At 44.3% G+C, this 20,655-nt stretch overlaps 2 protein-coding genes across 2 annotated transcripts; both read right to left on the reverse strand.

Annotated features, from left to right (window-relative positions):
* Positions 1-11,449: 11,449 nt before the first annotated feature.
* On the reverse strand, positions 11,450-18,913 carry LOC101472150 (sepiapterin reductase). The gene is made up of 4 exons (XM_004556145.3): positions 18,562-18,913; positions 12,734-13,024; positions 12,043-12,253; positions 11,450-11,785 (listed from the first exon to the last, which is right to left on the reverse strand). Exons 1-3 carry the CDS (start codon positions 18,881-18,883, stop codon positions 12,063-12,065), a joined length of 804 nt encoding a protein of 267 aa, XP_004556202.1. The 5' UTR covers positions 18,884-18,913; the 3' UTR covers positions 11,450-11,785; positions 12,043-12,062.
* On the reverse strand, positions 15,158-18,541 carry LOC143419453 (uncharacterized). The gene has a single exon (XM_076886216.1). It carries the CDS (start codon positions 17,117-17,119, stop codon positions 16,037-16,039), a length of 1,083 nt encoding a protein of 360 aa, XP_076742331.1. The 5' UTR covers positions 17,120-18,541; the 3' UTR covers positions 15,158-16,036.
* Positions 18,914-20,655: the final 1,742 nt, after the last annotated feature.

The following is a 20,655-nucleotide window of genomic DNA, read 5'->3' on the forward strand; positions in this document are numbered from 1 at the left end:
TCTGGAGTTTTCTTATTAATTAACAATAAACTTAGTGTATATGTACTCCTAAATCTGATGAAAGTGATAAAAAAAATAGACAGCTCTGTCTCTCTTTATTCTGACATTTAACTAATTCAAAAGACATTTCAATATTTATCTAAAACAAAAGTTTACTCTAAATTGATGTTGTACAGTAAAAATGTTTTATGTTTTCTCCCTAAAGTGTATGTAAATATCTGGTTACAAATGTGAATATCCTGCTGTGTACTGAAATCCCTCTTGTTTTGCATAGAAATATACTGAACAACATAGTAAGCATAATATATAAAATAACATTTACCTGAGTTTTTTCTTTGAAAGAAGCCTCTAATGTCCATTCTTATATTTCAGTACATAACTGAAATCGATTTAGTCGGGGAGGGTAAGAACTGAAAATATGAAATAAACACACGTAAGCTAAGACTCTCTAAAGAAACAGCATTTGTTCGGCTTTTCATTTCGCCATTTGTTGATTCGCCCTGGGGGATTTAGGAAAATGATCAACACCCTAGACAAACGCTACACAGTGCCGTCCCGCAACTATTTTTCTATTGTTGCACTATCTGCTCTATACACACAGCGTCCAGCAACGGAGACGGAATTTCAAGCAGTACAACATTTTGCGGCAACAACAAAACCTGAGACATTTGTTGTTTTTATGTTTATTTATTGTTTTTATGTTCAGTCTCAACTGTTACGAAGTTGATGTGCAGTTAATAAGTGCAATAAATATTTATACTGGAAATATTTATACTGGAATTTATACTGTATACTGGAATTATTATACTGGAATTTATACTGTATACAATAAATATTTATACTGGAATTTATACTGTATACTGGAATTATTATACTGGAATTTATACTGTATACAATAAATATTTATACTGGAAAAGAAAATCGTGAGAGAATCGTGATCTCAATTCTAAGCCAAAAAATCGTGATTCTCATTTTATGCAAAATCGTGCAGCCCTAATGTCACGTCTACTTTCAGGTTTCTGCGGCTAGGTGGATAGTCAGCTGTTTTCTGTCCCGATGACAAACAACGTTTCCTCCGCCATTGGAGGAAATGTTGTTTGAGGGTCGTCTGGCGATTCCTGCAGACGGTGATCGGCGCCATCAGTGGAGAAACTGTCATGCCTGGTTGATGATGATTGAGGTGTCCTGCTGCTGCAGATAATAATCAATAATCAGTAAACCCCCAAGCCCCACCATGACGTGACAAACGCATCTGTGTATGTGTGCGCGCGTGTAAAGTTAAAGTTGCTGCTCGGGGTAAACGTGTTGAGAAGAATTACAGTCTAACTCAGAACAGCAGGGGAAGCCAGTGAGCAGCTGTCATTAGCTGAGTACGTTTAATCAGGTTTTTATGCTGCGTCTGTTTGTAGGTTTGAAGGTGAACATGTGGAAGAACCCACACTGAGTCAGTGAGATCCAGATGTTCACCTGGGCAGATGTTCAGGAGCAGCCTGGTCAGCGGTTTGCCCTCGGAGAAGGCATCAGAGAGACTTTGTGATGTTGGAGATCTGCAGCTATCGATTATTTTGGTAATGAAGTAATTGGACAAGGAACACTTTTGTCTTCTTAATGAGGAATAATAAACATTAAGAGAAAAAAACAGAATGAACTGCTCTTTTCTATTTTAAAAACGGCAATGTTTTAAAGTTTAACTGTAAACAATATCTATGAAAAATTGTTTTAATTTTAATCTGTTTCAGATTACAATTTAATTTAATTAAACATCGACTTAAATGCAAAATATATAAGATATATACACAACCTTAACTAGGCCATTAAAATGTACCTTTTCTCTTCTTGGAAGGCTTTCTTATGTTAATAGGAGGCAAGTTTCTGTTGTGATGGTGTAGACATGAATAATTCAGTGTTTAACCTAAAATCCTTCCGGTCAGTAGCTCACAGTTTTACTAGCTCACATTAATTTTTATTGTCTTGTGAAAAAAGCTTTTATTTTTTTAGGTTTTTCAAAACAATACAATATTATATATTTTTCCACTTTTAATCTGAAAAAGGTTACAAAGCCTTCAAATTAATCTGGTCTAGTACACCCCACACCCTCCTTTAGACTCACCCTTGTTCGCTTCCATTTAAAATATGATGGCTCTATGATTTAAACATGCATCAGGCTAAGTTCACAGCTCATCTCCAGATTTCAATAAAACTTCTGGAGCAGATTTGTCTTTGTGTGAAACAAACTGTGTCAAAGTTTATTGGTCGGGCGCTCCTGCAGCGGTCTCTCACTAAAGGGTTTAATGGTGGTCACAGGAACAGCTGCTGTTATCTTTCACTTCGCCTGAGCTCCGCCTCTTTGCTCTTTGGTGTGTAAACAGACTTTGCCTCCACATTAAACTGTGCCAGAGTCCTCACCACTGCCGCTGTGGTGTTCTCAGTGTTTCTGGGTAAAACTGTATTACTCGATAAATCGTTTCAGGCTTACACATGGCTCATTATTTTTAAATTATTTATTGTTATTTTGTATTTTTATTTTAAAATGAAATTTTCCATTATTAGTTTCTTTATGGAGAGTCCTGTGTGACCCGACCAACGCACACACTGTGTGTGGGTCGCACACAGGACATCAGTCAGCTGACAGTCATGCTTTGCAGTCACACTGAGGTCAAAGGTTAGTTTGGAGCAGAGAATATAGTGATCAAAGTGGAATAACTCTGCTGGGAAGACAAAGTAGTCACAGCTGTGAACAGGTGACAGGAAGTGCTCCTAGCTAAAAACCCTAGTCAGACTTAAGCCCAGCTTTGCTACCATATCAAGACGACTCATTCATCATCTTTTTCGTCCTGTAATGACAACGAGGAGGTGGAGAACACCTGAGCTGCAGCCATTCCTGTTCTCGGTCGTGTTAAAAGTACCTGCACTTGTAACCCACATCAGATTTGTGGGTTGTGCTGCTGCATAAGGTTGGAGGTGTAATTTTCCCTCCCCGCCGCTAGGAGGCGAGTATGCCTTGAGATGACTTTCTGTTAGTCAACATTTCCTGTTGTGGAAGCCATTACTCACGAGGCAACCGTTACTCACGAGGCAACCGCTACTCACGAGGCAACCGCCAAATTAGCTGAAAGATCCTGGATCTGAGATCTGTGAAATACGGCCGTGGGAAGCTGCGTCAGCTGGACGAGCTATCTCACCACGAGCTCCGATTGGTTTTTGACCAGGACTGGATCATTTGAGATCTGAACCCTGTGGGTTCAGTGGCGAGCCAATCCCGAGAGAGTGACTGTCGACGGACCCGAGTGCGGTGTGGCCAGCCGTGGGATCCATCTTCAGCGAACCTCAGGACTATTACTACCTTCCTTGATACAGATAAGACTAACACTTTAAAAATCTACCCGGGTAGTGTTCGAACCAATGGACAGAAACACACACACAAGGAACTCTAATTTCTCTTTCTAAAGAGAAGTGGACTGAGCAACGGGAGCGGAAGCTCTTTAATTGAAACTCTTTGGAGAATTTCCTTAAAGAGGATGTTGTTTTGATTTTATTTTTGGGCCCTTTAATGTGCGTTTGTGCACTGTAGGAAGCCGGCTTTAGACAGGCAGGGTTTGTAAACTTTACAACTTTCAATACAGTTTCTACTCAAATCACATCTATTCTATCATTGTGTGGTTCCTTCTCTGCTGATCCTTTCAAGGCTCCATAGTCTTACCTAGAACTTTCTGATACTGGTCCAAAGTCGTCGAGACAATAATTTAATGCATATCTCATGTTGTTTAATTGTAATACCTGTTACAAAAGTGGCGAGCCAGCCAGGAGCCTAGTTAAGTGTCAGCAGTGAAACATATCTCAAGTTTGGGGAATTGTATAAAAAAAAAAAAAAGTTGTTTAAAAGTTGTTTGTCATTGCCAAAGATGGAGTTCATAGCTAACTCAGGTATCAAAGTCCCTAATGCAGTGATTGTAAGTGGGTTGCTTGAATCGCCAGAAGATGAGGAGATTATAGACTTTCTGAAGAAATTTGGTTCTTTTAGGCTTGTTTCAGTAACTGATGCTGAATCAGAGTTTTATAAAAACCTGATTATTGAATATCAAGATGGTGCCGCCATTGAAGCCTTATCTTCTCTTTTGCCTTACACACATGAACTCAAAGAGAACCCAAGTGTCAGGTATCTCGTTCAAGCTTTGGCTAGCATTTACACTACGAAGGTTGGCTGCAATGTTACCAAAACCTACCTCAATGAGATAAAGAAATTGGCAAAATTAAGTGGGAAAGACTACGAAGAAGTGCTGAGAGACATGATGTCAGAGATCAGTGAGGCAATTGGAACTGACAGCATTGATGAGGCATCTGTAGCCAAACCGTTCGACACATCTCTTGAAACAGTTGAAACCTCAGAGCACCGGATGTTCAGAAGTCCCTCCTTAACAGATTCCGGTCAAGATTGCCCCAAACCAAAGCCACCCACCATCCTGAGGCAAAATCTACCCATCAGGGAGAGTGACCTCCATCCACCTGAAGTTCAAAAGGTCATCGTTGAACACATTGTAAGGAAAAGTGACTGTAACACATATCCACATTTTCCCATCAAGCTTCACCCATTTTCAGGAAAAACCCCAAGACCCAGTAATGAGACCGACTACGACACATGGCGATCACATGCTGAGCTTCTCAGGAAAGATCCCACTCTGTCCAATCTTCAGAAGTCTCGGAAAATGGTTGAAAGCTTGCTCTCCCCTGCAGCAGATATTGTTAAAAGGCTAAGTCCTGAAGCTACCCCTGAAACTTACCTTCAACTGCTGGATGCAGCCTTTGGAACTGTTGAAGATGGCGAAGAACTTTTCGCCCAGTTTATGAACACTCTTCAGGATCCTGGTGAAAAGGCTTCGTCTTACCTCTGCCGCCTCCAGGCTGTTCTAAACCTTGCTGTTAAGAGGGGAGGAATTGCTGCTGAAGAAGCAGACAAATATATTCTCAAACAATTCTGCCGCGGTTGTTGGGACAACATCTTGCTCTCTGACCTCAACCTAGAAGAAAAGAAAAGTCACCCTCCAGCGTTTGCAGAGCTCCTGTTACAGATCCGTACTGAAGAGGATAGACATGCAGCCAAAGTCACACGCATGAAGAAGCACCTCGGCTCAAATCGACAGCGGGCCATTACTAGCTCGCAAAGCACATGTGCCTGCAGCCAGCAAGTAGTGATCCCACCCGAGTCCAACACGTTGGCGGAACTCAAACAGCAGGTCGCATCTCTTCAGAGCCAGCTTACCGCATTGATGTCAAAGAAACCCCAAAAGACCTCGAAACCCAAGGGGAGCGCTGAGCACACATCCAGCCAACCACTACCACCTAAACTTAACCCTAGAGCACCAAGCTGGAAGCCCTCCAACCCAAAACAGAATGCAAGGCCAAAGGCTTGGTATTGTTTCAAGTGTGGTCAGGATGGCCACATTTCCTCAACTTGCACTAACGAACCAAACCCCACTCTCGTTGATGAAAAAAGAAGTCAGCTAAGAGAAAAGCAGCGTCTTTGGGATGCAACCGACCATCTAACTCCCAATGAAAATTTTTAGATGTAGCCTCAGTTGTAGGGCAAACTGAGGCTGTAGCAGCTCACCAGCGCCCTGTTAATAAAGACGCTACACCTAAATTAAGTGCTGCTTTGAACCAGTGTAATGTCAGGAAACACCTTTCGAAGGTTTCCCCAAAACTGATAGGTACAAAGAGTACATGCCAAGTGATGATCCAAGATAAACAGTTTAACTGTCTGATGGACACAGGTTCACAAGTGACTACGGTTACCAAGTCCTTCTTTGATCAACATCTGTTCAAAACACAGAGCCACTGTATGATCTATTGGAAGTTGAAGGTGCCAATGGGTTACCCGTGCCTTATTTGGGCTACATTAAAATCACCATCACCTTCCCAGAACAATTCCTGGGGAAGGAGTGTGATGTCCCAACCTTGGCCTTAGTGGTCCCAGACAGTGGAACATCTGGCTTTCATGTACTGATTGGTACTAACACCCTTGATGTGGCATATAACATGCACAAAGAGAAAGGTCCAGTGATCCACCACCCTTCAGCAGATGGCTACAAGACTGTGCTGAAAGTATTACAACTGCGACATGAACAATGTCATGACAGTAACATTGGAGTGGTGAGGATGCATGGGAAAGACAAGAAGGTTGTTCCGGCTGGAGAAACTGTTGTTTTAGAGGGAACTGTAGCAGTCAAGGGACTCCAGTCGGAGAAGTGTGCCATTGTGGAGTACCCTACATCATCTCTGCCTGGAGGACTTCTAGTAAAGACCTGCCTCCTTAACATACCGACCAGATCCCCATGCAGGCTACCAGTTGTGATTTCTAATGCGTCTGAGCACGACATCACTATTCCGGCCAAGAGCGTGATTGCTGAGCTCAATGCAATCCAGGCTATTCTACCGCACAAACAGAGTGCGATGGAGGGTCAGGAGCCAACCAAGCTACCTGGATCCAAGTCCCCTGATCAACCTAAGCTGGTCTTTGACTTTGGGGAATCTCACATTTCTCCAGAGTGGAGAGACAGAATTGTGGAAAAGCTAAATGGATTGCCTGAAGTCTTTGCCATGAATGATATTGACTTTGGGAGGACAGATAAAGTAAAGCATCACATCAAGCTGTCTGACCAAACACCATTCAAGCACAGGGCCCGGCCAATCCACCCAAACGATTTGGAAGCCGTCAGAAAACATCTTCAAGAACTTCTTGATGCTGGAGTGATTCGTGAGAGCGAGTCTCCATTTTCATCTCCCATTGTTGTGGTCAGGAAGAAAAATGGTCAAGTTCGCCTCTGTATTGATTACAGGAAGTTGAACCTGCAGACAGTGAAGGATGCGTACGCACTCCCAAGGATGGACAACACTTTCACAGCACTCTCTGGTTCCAGGTGGTTCAGTGTTCTCGACCTCAAGTCTGGTTATTACCAGATTGAGGTTGATGAAGCTGATAAGCCCAAGACTGCCTTTGTCTGCCCGCTTGGTTTTTGGGAGTTTAATCGCATGCCTCAAGGAGTGACGAACGCCCCAAGTACCTTCCAGAGGCTGATGGAAAAGTGCATGGGCGACATGAACCTGAAGGAGGTTGTAGTTTTTCTGGATGACCTGATAGTCTTTTCAAAGACTTTAGAAGAACACGAAGCGAGACTCATCAAGGTTCTCAACCGGTTGAAGGAGTACGGGCTGAAGCTGTCTCCAGAAAAATGCAAGTTCTTCCAGTCTTCGGTTCGTTATCTGGGACATGTGGTGTCGGAGCGGGGAGTGGAAACAGACCCAGAGAAGATAGCAGCATTAAGGACCTGGCCAGTTCCTCACCGCCTAAAAGAGCTGAGAGCCTTCTTGGGATTCTGCGGGTACTATAGGAAGTTCATCAAAGGCTATTCAAGCATAGTAAAGCCTCTGAATGACCTGACATCGGGGTACCCACCTGTTCAGAAGCATTCCAAGTCAAAAGACAAGAGTGGGCAGTATTACCACCCAAAAGAACCATTTCTGGACCGTTGGACACCTGCTTGCCAGCAGGCCTTCGAAATGATTATAGACAAACTGACAACATCCCCAGTTCTAGCCTTTGCAGATCCCACGTTGCCCTACATCCTACACACGGATGCAAGCTCCACCGGCCTCGGAGCGGCCTTGTATCAGGAGCAGGAGGGGCAGCTGCGTGTTGTTGCCTACGCTAGCAGAGGGTTATCACGTAGTGAATCCCGCTACCCGGCTCACAAGCTTGAGTTCCTGGCATTGAAGTGGTCTGTGACAGAGAAGTTCAGTGACTATCTGTATGGCAATCAGTTTATGGTGGTCACTGACAGCAATCCTCTCACTTATATACTTACTTCTGCCAAGCTCGATGCAACCAGCTATAGGTGGCTGGCTGCACTCTCCACCTTCTCTTTTAAGCTCCAGTACCGCCCTGGGAAACAAAATGGAGATGCTGACGCATTGTCGAGACGCCCTCACGGCAATCTGCGTGATGACCTACCATCTCAGAAAGAGTGGGACAGGATACGTCGTTTCACTCAACATCACCTATCTGACCCAGGAGACATTGAAGTGGTTAATCCAGAGGTCGTTCAAGCCATTTGTGAGAGACAACTTATCTATTGCACCGACAATGCAATGGACTGCGATGGTAGTATCTCCCTGGTTGAAAGCCTGGCCATTTCTGCAGATGCGGTGCCTGACAGTTTTGGTCATGAGGACGGGCTTGGAGGACTACCCATCATCCCAAACCTTTCAGAAGAGGACCTCAGAGACAAGCAACGAGCTGATCAGTGCATTAAGCATGTCATTTCCCAGATTGAGCACGGAGTGAAACCACCATCTAGTCTAAGAACCGAGCTTCCAGATCTGCCTCTCTTGTTGAGAGAATTGAACAAGTTTGAGCTCCGAAATGGCATCCTCTATAGAACACGCCTAGAAGAGGGACACCCCCAACATCAGTTAGTCTTGCCTGAGGAACTTCGGGACGTGGTATTGACCAGTCTGCACGACGACATGGGTCACACGGGAAAGGAACGCACAGTGGATCTAGTCAGAGCTAGATTCTACTGGCCAAGAATGGCTTTGGACATTGAGAAGAAAATAAGGACGTGTACCAGGTGTGTGTGCAGGAAAGCTCTACCCGAGAGAGCTGCACCTCTGGTGAATATAACAACGACGCGACCACTCGAATTAGTATGTATGGACTTTTTGTCTGTTGAACCAGACAGAAGCAACACAAAGGACATCCTCGTGATCACTGATCACTTCACCAAGTATGCTGTAGCTGGACCGACACAAAATCAAAAGGCTCGAACAGTTGCAAAGTGGTTGTGGGACAATTTCATCATCCATTATGGATTCCCAGAGAAGCTGCACAGTGACCAAGGTCCTGATTTTGAGTCGCGGTTGATCAAGGAACTCTGTCAGATTGCGGGCATCCGCAAAACGCGAACAACACCATACCACCCGAGGGGCAACCCAGTGGAACGCTTCAACCGCACTCTATTAGACATGCTTGGCACTCTGGGAAGTCAAGAAAAATCTCACTGGAAGGACTTTGTAAAGCCGTTGGTCCACGCGTACAACTGTACCAGAAGTGAGGTGACTGGGTTCACACCATATGAACTAATGTTTGGACGCCAGCAAAGGTTGCCTGTCGACCTCGCATTTGGGTTACCAGTGAAAGAACAGCGACACAAGTCACATTCCCAATACGTACAAGACCTTAAATCTCGCCTTGAGCAGAGCTACAAAGTTGCCACAAGAACTGCTGCCAAGGTAGCTGAGAGGAATAAGATTCGGTTTGATAAGCGAGTGAGTCCTTCTGCTTTAGGCGTTGGCGACAGAGTACTCGTCAGAAACGTGCGTATCCGAGGAAAGCACAAGCTCGCTGATAAGTGGGAGTCCACAGTCCATGTGGTAGTAAAGAAAGCTGGAGACCTCCCAGTCTATACAGTTAGACCAGAGAACGGCGAGGGTCCCAAGCGCACGCTGCATCGTGACCTCTTACTCCCATGCGGATTTCTTGCCGCACCAACGGAGGAGCGTGCTCAGCCCAAACGAGCTAGAAAGCCTAGGACACGTCAGAATACTCCCAACAGGACAACGGAGCTTGACCAGTCTTCAGACGAGGAGGACATTGTTCCCATTGCCTGGTTCGAAACACAGCCAGTCTCTGAGACGACTGGGGGTGCTGCAAGGCAAAATGCCCCAAGAGACCTAGGTTCCAGTCACGCCAAGAGTAACCTGACATCAATCTCCGCTGAGTCAACGGAGGTTCCGGAAGGTGCCAATGTTATGCCTGATGCCACATCAATTTACCATGAAACAGATCAATGTGGCGATGAGCAGACTCCAGATGATGGTCAGACCTCACCTCCTGCTGCGGACGTACCAGCACCTGAACTCCATGAATCTGTGGGAGAAGCAAAGATGGATGATAGTGCATCCACTGAATCTGAGGGACAAAGGATGCTGCTGGATAGCAGTTCAGGAGAAGATGAGTTGTTTAACGAGGTCAAGGATTTGAGTGAGGACCAACCTAAAGAGATCCCAGTCCTCCCGGACAGGTTGGAGGATGTGATGAATGATCCTGGAACTGAAGGACAAGAGGAGAGTGGTGAAGTAGAGGAACGAGCTAACGCTGATATCCATGTCAGGAGGTCTGAGCGGGATCGTCAACCACCAATGAGGCTCGACTACACTGAATTGGGGAAACCAATTGTCACCGTGGTGAAGTCTTTCTTCCAAGGGTTGACCGATGTGTGGAATGACATGGTAAATGAAGGTGAAGCACCTGCTTCTTCCCTTGCCTTTCCCCCCAAGAAACATTTGTGTGAACCTTGTCATGCACAGGGACGTGCAAGAGTTCAGGAGGGGAGAGTGTAACCCACATCAGATTTGTGGGTTGTGCTGCTGCATAAGGTTGGAGGTGTAATTTTCCCTCCCCGCCGCTAGGAGGCGAGTATGCCTTGAGATGACTTTCTGTTAGTCAACATTTCCTGTTGTGGAAGCCATTACTCACGAGGCAACCGCTACTCACGAGGCAACCGCTACTCACGAGGCAACCGCTACTCACGAGGCAACCGCCAAATTAGCTGAAAGATCCTGGATCTGAGATCTGTGAAATACGGCCGTGGGAAGCTGCGTCAGCTGGACGAGCTATCTCACCACGAGCTCCGATTGGTTTTTGACCAGGACTGGATCATTTGAGATCTGAACCCTGTGGGTTCAGTGGCGAGCCAATCCCGAGAGAGTGACTGTCGACGGACCCGAGTGCGGTGTGGCCAGCCGTGGGATCCATCTTCAGCGAACCTCAGGACTATTACTACCTTCCTTGATACAGATAAGACTAACACTTTAAAAATCTACCCGGGTAGTGTTCGAACCAATGGACAGAAACACACACACAAGGAACTCTAATTTCTCTTTCTAAAGAGAAGTGGACTGAGCAACGGGAGCGGAAGCTCTTTAATTGAAACTCTTTGGAGAATTTCCTTAAAGAGGATGTTGTTTTGATTTTATTTTTGGGCCCTTTAATGTGCGTTTGTGCACTGTAGGAAGCCGGCTTTAGACAGGCAGGGTTTGTAAACTTTACAACTTTCAATACAGTTTCTACTCAAATCACATCTATTCTATCATTGTGTGGTTCCTTCTCTGCTGATCCTTTCAAGGCTCCATAGTCTTACCTAGAACTTTCTGATACTGGTCCAAAGTCGTCGAGACAATAATTTAATGCATATCTCATGTTGTTTAATTGTAATACCTGTTACACACTCACCTGCTGTAGTTGAGCGTGAAGGTGAGTGGGGTCAAGGGCTGCATCTCTGCTGTTAACCTCAGGATTTGATCACTTCCTGTTTGTGTGATGCTGTCTGAATAAAGAGTTTGTAATTTATGGAAGAAAACAAACAAACAAACAAAAAAACAACAACACACAAACTGACCACACAGCTACTCTCAGATTTATTTCTAACTTGACCAATATCAAGTTTACAAAAGTGAACTCATCACAAAAGTTACATGTCAGATGCACCAAGCAGCACGAACACCAAACGGATCCACTTAAAGCTCTTTAACAAGTAAGGCACCTGAAAACGGCTTCAACACAGCACGGGAATCAAGATGTGATGAGATCATCACAGGGAACCAGCATGAGATATCAGCGCCCTCTGCTGAGGTCATGCTGTTGCCATCTTTTTATACAGTCTGTGGAATGTGTATGGGTCGACCCGAGCTTACGTTAGGGTCTGCGCCGATGTCATCAGGAAACTGTGGGCTAAAAGAAAAAGAAAAAAAAAAAATCAAGGAAAAAAAACCCAACAACAACAACAACTAAAAAAACATGAAGATTTTGCTCAGAAACCACACACGCAGCCAGCACGTGGGCAACGTGACAGTGTTTATTCAGCCCAACATTTTAATTTTGTAGAAGCTTTATCTTCTTCCTGTTTATTTTCTTCCCTGAACTTTTCACTGTTTTACTGAAGCTCTTTCTGACCTCAGGTTATAGTGAACCAGAACAGCGGGACGCACCTGTGCTACCTGCTCCGAGTCTACAGGTCGTAGACATCGACGTGAGCACCGGAGGTGTAGCTGTCCTCCAGAAGCAGCTTCATCAGCTTGGCGCAGGACGCCTCACAGCTCAGCAGCTTGCCTTCGGCGAACTGGTCACTAAAGAACTTCCTGATGCTGGGGTCAGCTGACCTGGAGCGAGCCTCCACCTGCATGGCCGTATCCAGCGGTCCTGGAGTGGTCACAAAACAAGAAGTGATGACATGGACAGCATGAAGCCTGCTACTGCTCAGCATGGCTAATGAATCATTATGACAGATTTCTTCAGCTCGGTCTGGTATGGCAGGCCAGAGAGGTCAAAACTAAACCGCTTTCAAACCCCCCCCCCCCCCAAAAAAAAAACCACATTTAAAAACATTTAAAACTTATTTTAAAATTTTAATTTTGTCCTTTTTCACAATGAATTCATTTTATTTTGTTTACAGTCTGAATTTTATTTTTTTTAAATTTTTTTTTACTATTCAGCTAAAAGCCATGGAAGTATTTTATTAAACCCACATTCGTAATCTGTGTCCTCACATCCTTCAGTTTGATTTGAATTTTGACCCTTTCAGCCCTCCATACTCACATCTGAAGTATTTTGCCTTCAGTGAGCTTCTTGTCTTTTCATGGAAAACCGAACCAGCTCAGCAGGCCACGCCCCCTGCCTCACCTGGTGAATAGCTGAGCACCCGGACGTCCGGCTCCTCCAGTGCCAGCACCTGGAACATCATGTCCCGGGCAGCCTTCCCAGTGCAGTAGAGTGCCCAGGATGGGAAAGGCTTGATGGCGCAGAGTGAGCTGATGTTCACCACGGTGCGCCTCAGACCTGGGCGCTGCGGGAATGCCTGCAGCACCCGGGCGGTGAGGCACCAGGCGGAGCTCACGTTCAGCGACAGGTACGAGTCCACCTCGGCGAGGTCGCTGAAACTCACAGCGAAGCGTGACACGTCACCCAGAGAGGCTGGAGGAGGTGAGGTAATGAAGGTCAGAGGTGAAACCAGCATGAATCACAGAGGTTTAAAGAGTTCATGCATTAAAACATCAGGAAGCAGAAACATTAAAATTCATTTGGATTATTTAACAAAATCAATAACAACATGTTCAAAAAAAAGTGATTAGGAAGAAGCAAAAACTTATAGAATCCCCCCAACATTCCACCCTTTAGCATCCAGTAATCATAACAGGGACTTGATAAAAGACTATGAAGAGGGGGTTTAAAAGCAATCAATTTTGAAATAATGAATGGCATTTTAAAGATTAATTGGCTCCGATCTTTCTTAAAAAATAATAATGAGATCTGGTTCTTGATACCATCTCTTATTTTCAACAAAGTTGGGGGGATCCAATTCCTTTTAGTATGTGATTTTGAAATTTCTAAACTACCCATAAAACTTTCCAAATTTCATCAACAAGTTTTGTTAAATTGGAAATTAATGTTTAAAAATAACTTTAGTCCCCACAACGTTACATTGTGGAATAATAGGGTGATATTGAATCGGGGGAAATCTATGTTTGTGGAAGAATGGATGACAAAATAAATTTGGTCTGTGACACATAATGGATGGAAATGGACATATACTTGAATTAAACAGGCTTAATGAGAAATATGACATGAGTTGCTCGTTCGAGTTCTATAAAAAGGTTTCACAGAATATCCCAATAGTCCTTGTAAATACGATAAAGAACAATTTTTCAAATATAGGGCTTTGGAGTTGACGTCACGCCGCAATGCATTGTGGGAGCGCAGCTCCATTTTGGGGGTCTACGATCCAAACAAACACACTGTATTGGAACGGCGACTACGACAAGAAACATGCTTAAAAGCAGCTCGAAAGAAAACGGATGGTATAGAGATCGATTGCGTCCAGAGGCGAAGCAGCAGTATTTGAAAAAAATAGAGTGCATCGCAAATCTGGACCCATACGACATATGGCAGTGGAGTAAAGACCCAGACGACTTACCGCCACTGTCCTACCCCGATATCTTCACCTATCTTGTTTGTGGAGTAAGTGCTTACACTGCGAACCAGTTTCGTAATTACAAGTCACTGGAGGCGCATATCCAATTTACAAATGGCTGGGTGCAAGATTTGGCTATTTTCAAGCCGCCAAAATCTGAGTACGTCGTCATTCATACCAAGGTAAGTCAGCTGGAGTGCATCGAGTGACATAGCCATTTTCCACCCCCCACCATAATTAATGTTATACCTCTATCATTGAACTGCTAAAATATCGTTATCATATTATGTGCCCATAATTGTATAGTAGATGCAAATTAACACATTGATAATCGGGCAAATTATTAACGCCAATCAGTGTCCTCCCTGTCTCATTTCATTTATTGTCTTTACATCAACCTTGTCCTTGCATGTTACAGGTACTGCACTCCCAAAGATTGAATGAACCTGCATTACGACCATGGGTAATTGTAAGCACCACAGGGAAGGTCGAAACTGCACACTGCACCTGTATGGCCGGAGTTGCTGAGACCTGCACCCATGTCGCTGCACTTCTGTTTAAAGTGGAGGCAACAGTGAGGATACGTGGCACAAAGACAGTCACAGATGAACCAGCTTACTGGGTTTTGCCGGGGAACACAACCAAGATACAGCCAGAGGTTGGCCATAACATTGACTTTACATCTTCAGCAGCACAAAAAAAGACTCTTGATGAAAATATAAACGGACCGTCTGTGGTGAAAGGCAGAAGAAGCCGTCGTTCAAAAAGAAAGATTCCCTCTGCTACGTTTGAGGAGTTGTCACCAGTGTTAGACACACTTCAAAAACACAATAAAGCAGTGTGTTTGTCTGGATTGGAGAAATACTACACATCACACACTGTACAGTCATCCACATTACCACTGTCTCTGGCGTGTTTGCACAGCACAGGTGCACAGTCCCTTGGCCTTACCGAGCTACAACTGCACTGCGTAAAGTACATAAACACAGCAAAAGTTACTGAAGAACAGGCAGAAGCTATTGAGGTACGCACAAGACTGCAACACAAGAGCCCAGAATGGTATGCTTGGCGTGCTGGGAGGATCACAGCTTCAATGATGCACGCTGTGTTTGCCACCACTGTAGAAAAACCCGCCATTACTGTGATTAATCGTGTTTGCTACCCTGTTAACTCTGTCTGTAATGTGCAAACAACTTGGGGACTGGAGCATGAACAGGATGCTCGACATGCCTACACCCAGACAATGTCAGCATGTCACAAAAACCTACAGGTCCGTATGTGTGGTTTTCTTGTTAACATGGCTTTTCCTGAAGTAGGAGCATCTCCTGATGGACTAACCACGTGTGAATGCTGTGGGAAGGGGTGCCTAGAAATTAAATGTCCATTTAAATATCGATGTGACAGCATTCAGCAAGCGTTGAATGCACATGACAAAGACTTCTGCCTCGAGTTGACAGCAAAAGGACTTAACTTGAAGAAGACACATCGCTTCTACTCACAAGTGCAAACACAGGTCTTTGTGGCCAACGCAAAGCACTGTGACCTCGTGGTATGGACACAAAAAGACATGGCAATTTTACGCATCTTCCCAGATGTGCACTTCTGGGAATCACATTTAAAGAAAGCTCAGGAGTTCTTTCAGAAGGTGTGCCTTCCTGAACTTGTAGGAAAACATTTCTCTAAGCGAAATGCAGCCCCGAGTGGTCACAACGTTTTTTCTTCTGGTGTCTAGTTTTTTGTCAGAAGTGCATTGAAATATGTATAACTTGATTTCAAACGTGCAGCACTTACCATGTACCAATTGTCAAAGTGTGAAATAAAGAGTGCAAAGCAGTTATTTGTTATCTTGCTTTTATTATAACGTAATTTTAGTGAAACAAAGAGTTCAAAGTGATGATAAACTTTCGCTTATAGTATACAGGTACAGAAATGGTTACATAACGCAATGTCAATGTGTTCATACAGTCACACATACAAAAAACTAAAAAGGTTTTCCTTTTTTAAACAATTATTAATTAACAAGTACAAGTCTCAATTGTGCCTGGTTTCACTACCACACTGGGGCACATGTTAACCAAAACACAACACACCCTCACAATTTTATCAAGGAATGTAACGTCTTCACCCTCACATGGAAGAAGAGAACGGATGGGCATGGTAGTATGTAGCATTTTGAATTTGTTGCGCAAACTGCCAATTACTCGTTCAACATGGATTCTTAGGTGTGCAATGGCTCGTGTATTTTCTATGTCCTTGGCATCTAGTTGACAGAAGCCCCTTGTAAATGCTGGGATCTTTACCTCCGCACACATCATTCCCACCGCATCTCTGATGTCAAAGCCTCTGTCAGCCAAAACTACATCCCCTGGTAACAGCTTGTTAAGTATGCCACATTGCTTTGTGATGTGTTTATCTGATGCACGGCCCCCCCACCCCTTAGAAATGAATGAAATTGCACCTTGTGGAGTAATCCCGATCAGATATTTCATGGTGTGTGTACCCTTGTAGTGTGAGTACGTTTGAGCACGAGCCTTTAAATTAGATGGTCGTTCTGTACGAATTTCAAAACAGTCTACAATGATGGCTACACGATTTCCAAAAGTGTCCGTAAATTGTGGTGGCATTGTTGCTTGCAAACAGTGCCTCTCTGGCCAGTGTACAAGTATTCCAAAGCGGGCATACAACACGTCAATTGTATCAGAAAAGACAGAAGAAAGAGTTTTGTGGGAGACATTGAACAGATAACTAAGATGCTGAACAGGAAGATCAAGTCTAAGTCGCATAAGTGTGAGTAAAAGCATTTGGAAATGTGACAGTTTCTTTGATGCTGGTAGGAAAACTTTTACATTCTCGAGCACGGACATAAAAATAGCAAAACAAGTAAAACCGGTGTAATATTTCACTTTTTCCGTGTCACCCTTTAAAAAGTTTTCATTCAGCTCTGTCTTGTCCAACTTTGATTTAAGCTTTCTGTTCTCCTCCAGCAGCCGGTTTATTTCTGCTCTGCTCTGTACACAGCGCACACAATCATTTGTCAGTTGTTGATCTTCTTCGGGGTTTAACGGCAGCTGGCATCCTTGTACATGCAGTGCTGCCATCTTCTGTTTCAATCCGTTATTACACTCTTAAATCCTGCTACATATTCCTGCGTCTTTTGTGATCTTACAAAGCTTCAAACGACGCGTCGACTATTAAATCAGTCGTCGACGATTTTGATAGTAGACATAATCGTGACTAGTCGACTAATCGTGGCAGCCCTAGTCCACATAATAATTATTATAATTATAATATATTAAAAAACACACGCTGTATTTTAAAGAACATACATTAAGAAGCAGATTATATAAGATTTATATTTTAAATAAGACAAAATTTGGATTTTACAGCAGTAAAATGATTGTATCTCTACAGTTTAAAAATGTAATAAGCTTTGCCCCTGCACAGAGTGGATAGTAAAACAAATGGAATCATCATCAATACATTATTTCATATTTATTACTTCCCTCTCCTCATTGCTTTATTATTGTAGCTCTAGTAATAAATAATAATAAAAAAAGATTCTGGATCAGCACAGTGATGCCCGTAGTATATACAGTATTCTGAAGAAGGTCTAAAATGTCCCTGTGTGTGCGTGCATGTGTGTGTTTTATTTAGATGGATTAAAAAAAAAAAAATTACTCATGATATAACATTGTCCAGACATGCCTGGTAAGGACATGAGGAGGAAACAGCAGGAGCTGTGTGAGGCTACTAAAGGCAGTGCTATAACATTTTTCTGTCATCATTTTATTATAGATTAAGTGTAAGAGTTGTTAGGTGTGGATAATTAGATTATAGTTTATTGCAATAGCAAGTTGTGCCTTGTTCTCAGATAGACAGCAAGTGGAGAGTGATATATGAAATGATGGGATGGAAGGAAGAAGAGAAGCAAAGAGTGATTCACAGGCAGAGCCTAAATTATTTCTCACAGTTTTTGTTGCCTTATGGTTCCAAGCGCTGTCACCAATCTTTGCATTTTGTTATTATCTCATGACACTTGTTTAATCAGCTACCATCTCTCCTATGGACTTTTTAATGTCTACAGTCTCAGATCAACACAGCCCTGCCCTCCAGCACTATCAGCAGCAACCTCTCAACAGCAACATTGTACCCATCAGGTAAAGCATCGGCTACGTTTGCTTTGCCTTGTTGCCCATATTAGATTCTTGATGAATGTGTGTTGTTGTTATGCAGCCTGGTTCAATGTGCCCCTTTAAACCTCTCTGCACAGCCCTGCCGCAGACCACATAACTTCACTTCCAAAAACAAACATTTAATTTACAAAACTGATTTTGTTTTTCTTCCAAGTCACTGAGCTAATTTACCACAGGCAGCGAGACAGGCTGCGCATCTGATTGGACGAAGTGAGGGCGTTACAGGTGCCTCCTCTTCAGACATCACTTAGCAGCACAGCCGTGTAATAATAATAATAATAATAATGATGATGACTTTCTGCCAAACACACACTAAACACACGTGACTCCACGCAGCCCGTCCTCACCTGCGTTGTTGACCAGCATCACGTGATCCATCTGCTCGATAAGCGCGTCTTTCGCGGCTCTGATAATTGCCTCTAGCCCCTCCGTCCGACCCACGTCAGCCACTACGCTCTCCACCCTGAGCCCGGCTCGGCCCGCCTCTGAGGCGGCCAGCTCTGCCTGCACATCATGGAGGTCCTCACCGGAGCGAGCCGCCAGCACGAGTCCGGAGCCCGGCGTCACCAGCCGTGACAGCTCCCGGGACACTGCCCGGCCGAAGCCCCTGGAGGCCCCGGTGATGATGCACAACGCTCGGCCCAGACTCGCAGACTCCGCGGAAGACATTGTGGTGATGATGATTCTTCTTCTCCTGGGCTTATATGGCTTCAGTCCAGCGGCACTCTGGCGCCACCTCTCGGCTTCATCTGTCTGCACCTTGAAAGAGTTCATTCACTGAGGCGCGTGATCCCCCCCCCCCCCCCCCCCCCCCCCCCCCCACACACACACACACACACACACACACACGATGACCCGGAGTCAGAGTTATGAAAGACGAAGCTGAACATCATGAGATCATATATGAACGGAGTGCTGAACACAAGCTCACGTCTTTAAAGTTTCACAATTATTAAGATTGTTATTATTGCACATTTCCAGTTTGGACCCAGAGTTCACAGTGCAACACCCTGTCAAACTCAGAGTATGATGGTGGCTAGTTGCAGTCCAAGATGAATGTAAACAGCTGCAAAACTAACTTTTAGTCTGTATTTGTGACTGAGTAAATAAAACAGAGACAGAGCAGTGGCCGGGCTCTGTGCGTGGACGTGCTGCAGTGTGTTGAAGCACAGGAAACAGGTATACGAATGGCTACAGACCAAACCTGTAAGTCACAGGTTGCCCCACCCCAAATCCTACCCGCACTTCCTGTTCATCTCTGACACAGGTGGGATCTGCTTTCAAAAGAAACTTCCTGTTTTTTTCAGGCTTTAATCAGCAACTGAGTCCAGAAACAGCTTACTGAGGTCATAGGTTAGCTGAGCAGGACTCTCATTACCTCATTAATTTCAGAGGAGTTACTTCCTGCTGGACATTAGGGAGAGTGGGTCAGGGGAGGTCAGTTCATCTTCTGTATACAGGCTTTAGGCCCACACTCAGCAGCTCCAGTGGGAAACATCCCTCTTAGTTTGGATTTATTATTATTACAGCTTTGAAATTCATATGAGTTGTTCGCACTAAAGTAAAAAGCACCATCACTTCATGTGGAGACCCTGTCGGCGCCAGCTGCGGTTGCAAGGCTGGAGCCGATCAAAAAAACACCCTGATGACGACTGTGTTTAGACTGTTCCCCCCATTCCATGCAAGGCCACCTGGGTTGGGTGGAAGACTGTTCATCCCCCCTCCCTTTCCAAACGCCTTCCACGCTTATTCCTTTCCGATGCTGACGGTGGATCAAGGAGACCAGCGCACGCAGGCCCAGATGTACTGTCTAAATCGACTGTCTCACCCTTTACCCACCCCTGTTGCTTCTCATGTGTTTCTTTGGTGTATTTTTTTCATGTGTTATGTGCAGAGGTGTTTTTTTCTGTTCTCAAACTGATCTCCCTGTTGGAGCTCAGTCTGGGGGGAGTTATTTTTTCTCCTTATCTTTCCTCATGTGGTGCATTTTCCATTGTTATACCTCTCTGACCTGTCTTCCCCATGTGATTTTTTGTGTAATGTATGTATGGTCGGAGGGTAAGATGGCGCCGCCATTGCATGCAATAGGTCGGCAACCTTATGAAATTAGGAAATTTACCCTTGTGGGACTAATAAAGGTATATCAAATCAAATTACGAGACTCGAGCCGGTGACTGAAGGACTGCAGACTTATCTTCTGAAATATGGACGGAGCTTTAATCCAGGAGTTTAATCAGATCCTGCATCCTCTCTGATGGCCAGCAGGGGGAAACAGGAAGTTTATTTTGAAAGTGACCAATCAGAGTCAGAGAGCAGCAGGAACGAGGAGAGGGTTTATATACTTCCTCGGGCCAAATTTTTTAAATATTTATTCATACAGTGCTTTATTCTAATGATAATGAGAGTCGGTGTAACGAGGGCCACACAACACACCCAGCAGC

This window comes from Maylandia zebra, linkage group LG7, assembly GCF_041146795.1.
Source record: "Maylandia zebra isolate NMK-2024a linkage group LG7, Mzebra_GT3a, whole genome shotgun sequence".
NCBI classification, from domain to species: domain Eukaryota; kingdom Metazoa; phylum Chordata; class Actinopteri; order Cichliformes; family Cichlidae; genus Maylandia; species Maylandia zebra.

Excerpts from the sequence above, each read along its gene's own strand:
- LOC143419453 (XM_076886216.1), bottom strand. The coding sequence starts at position 17,119 with ATGGCAGCACTGCATGTACAAGGATGCCAGCTGCCGTTAAACCCCGAA.
- LOC101472150 (XM_004556145.3), bottom strand. The coding sequence starts at position 18,883 with ATGTCTTCCGCGGAGTCTGCGAGTCTGGGCCGAGCGTTGTGCATCATC. Across the intron at positions 13,025-18,561 it reads GATGCTGGTCAACAACGCAG|CCTCTCTGGGTGACGTGTCA; the intron begins GTGAGGACGGGC and ends CACCTCCTCCAG. Across the intron at positions 12,254-12,733 it reads GGTGCTCAGCTATTCACCAG|GACCGCTGGATACGGCCATG; the intron begins GTGAGGCAGGGG and ends TGACCACTCCAG.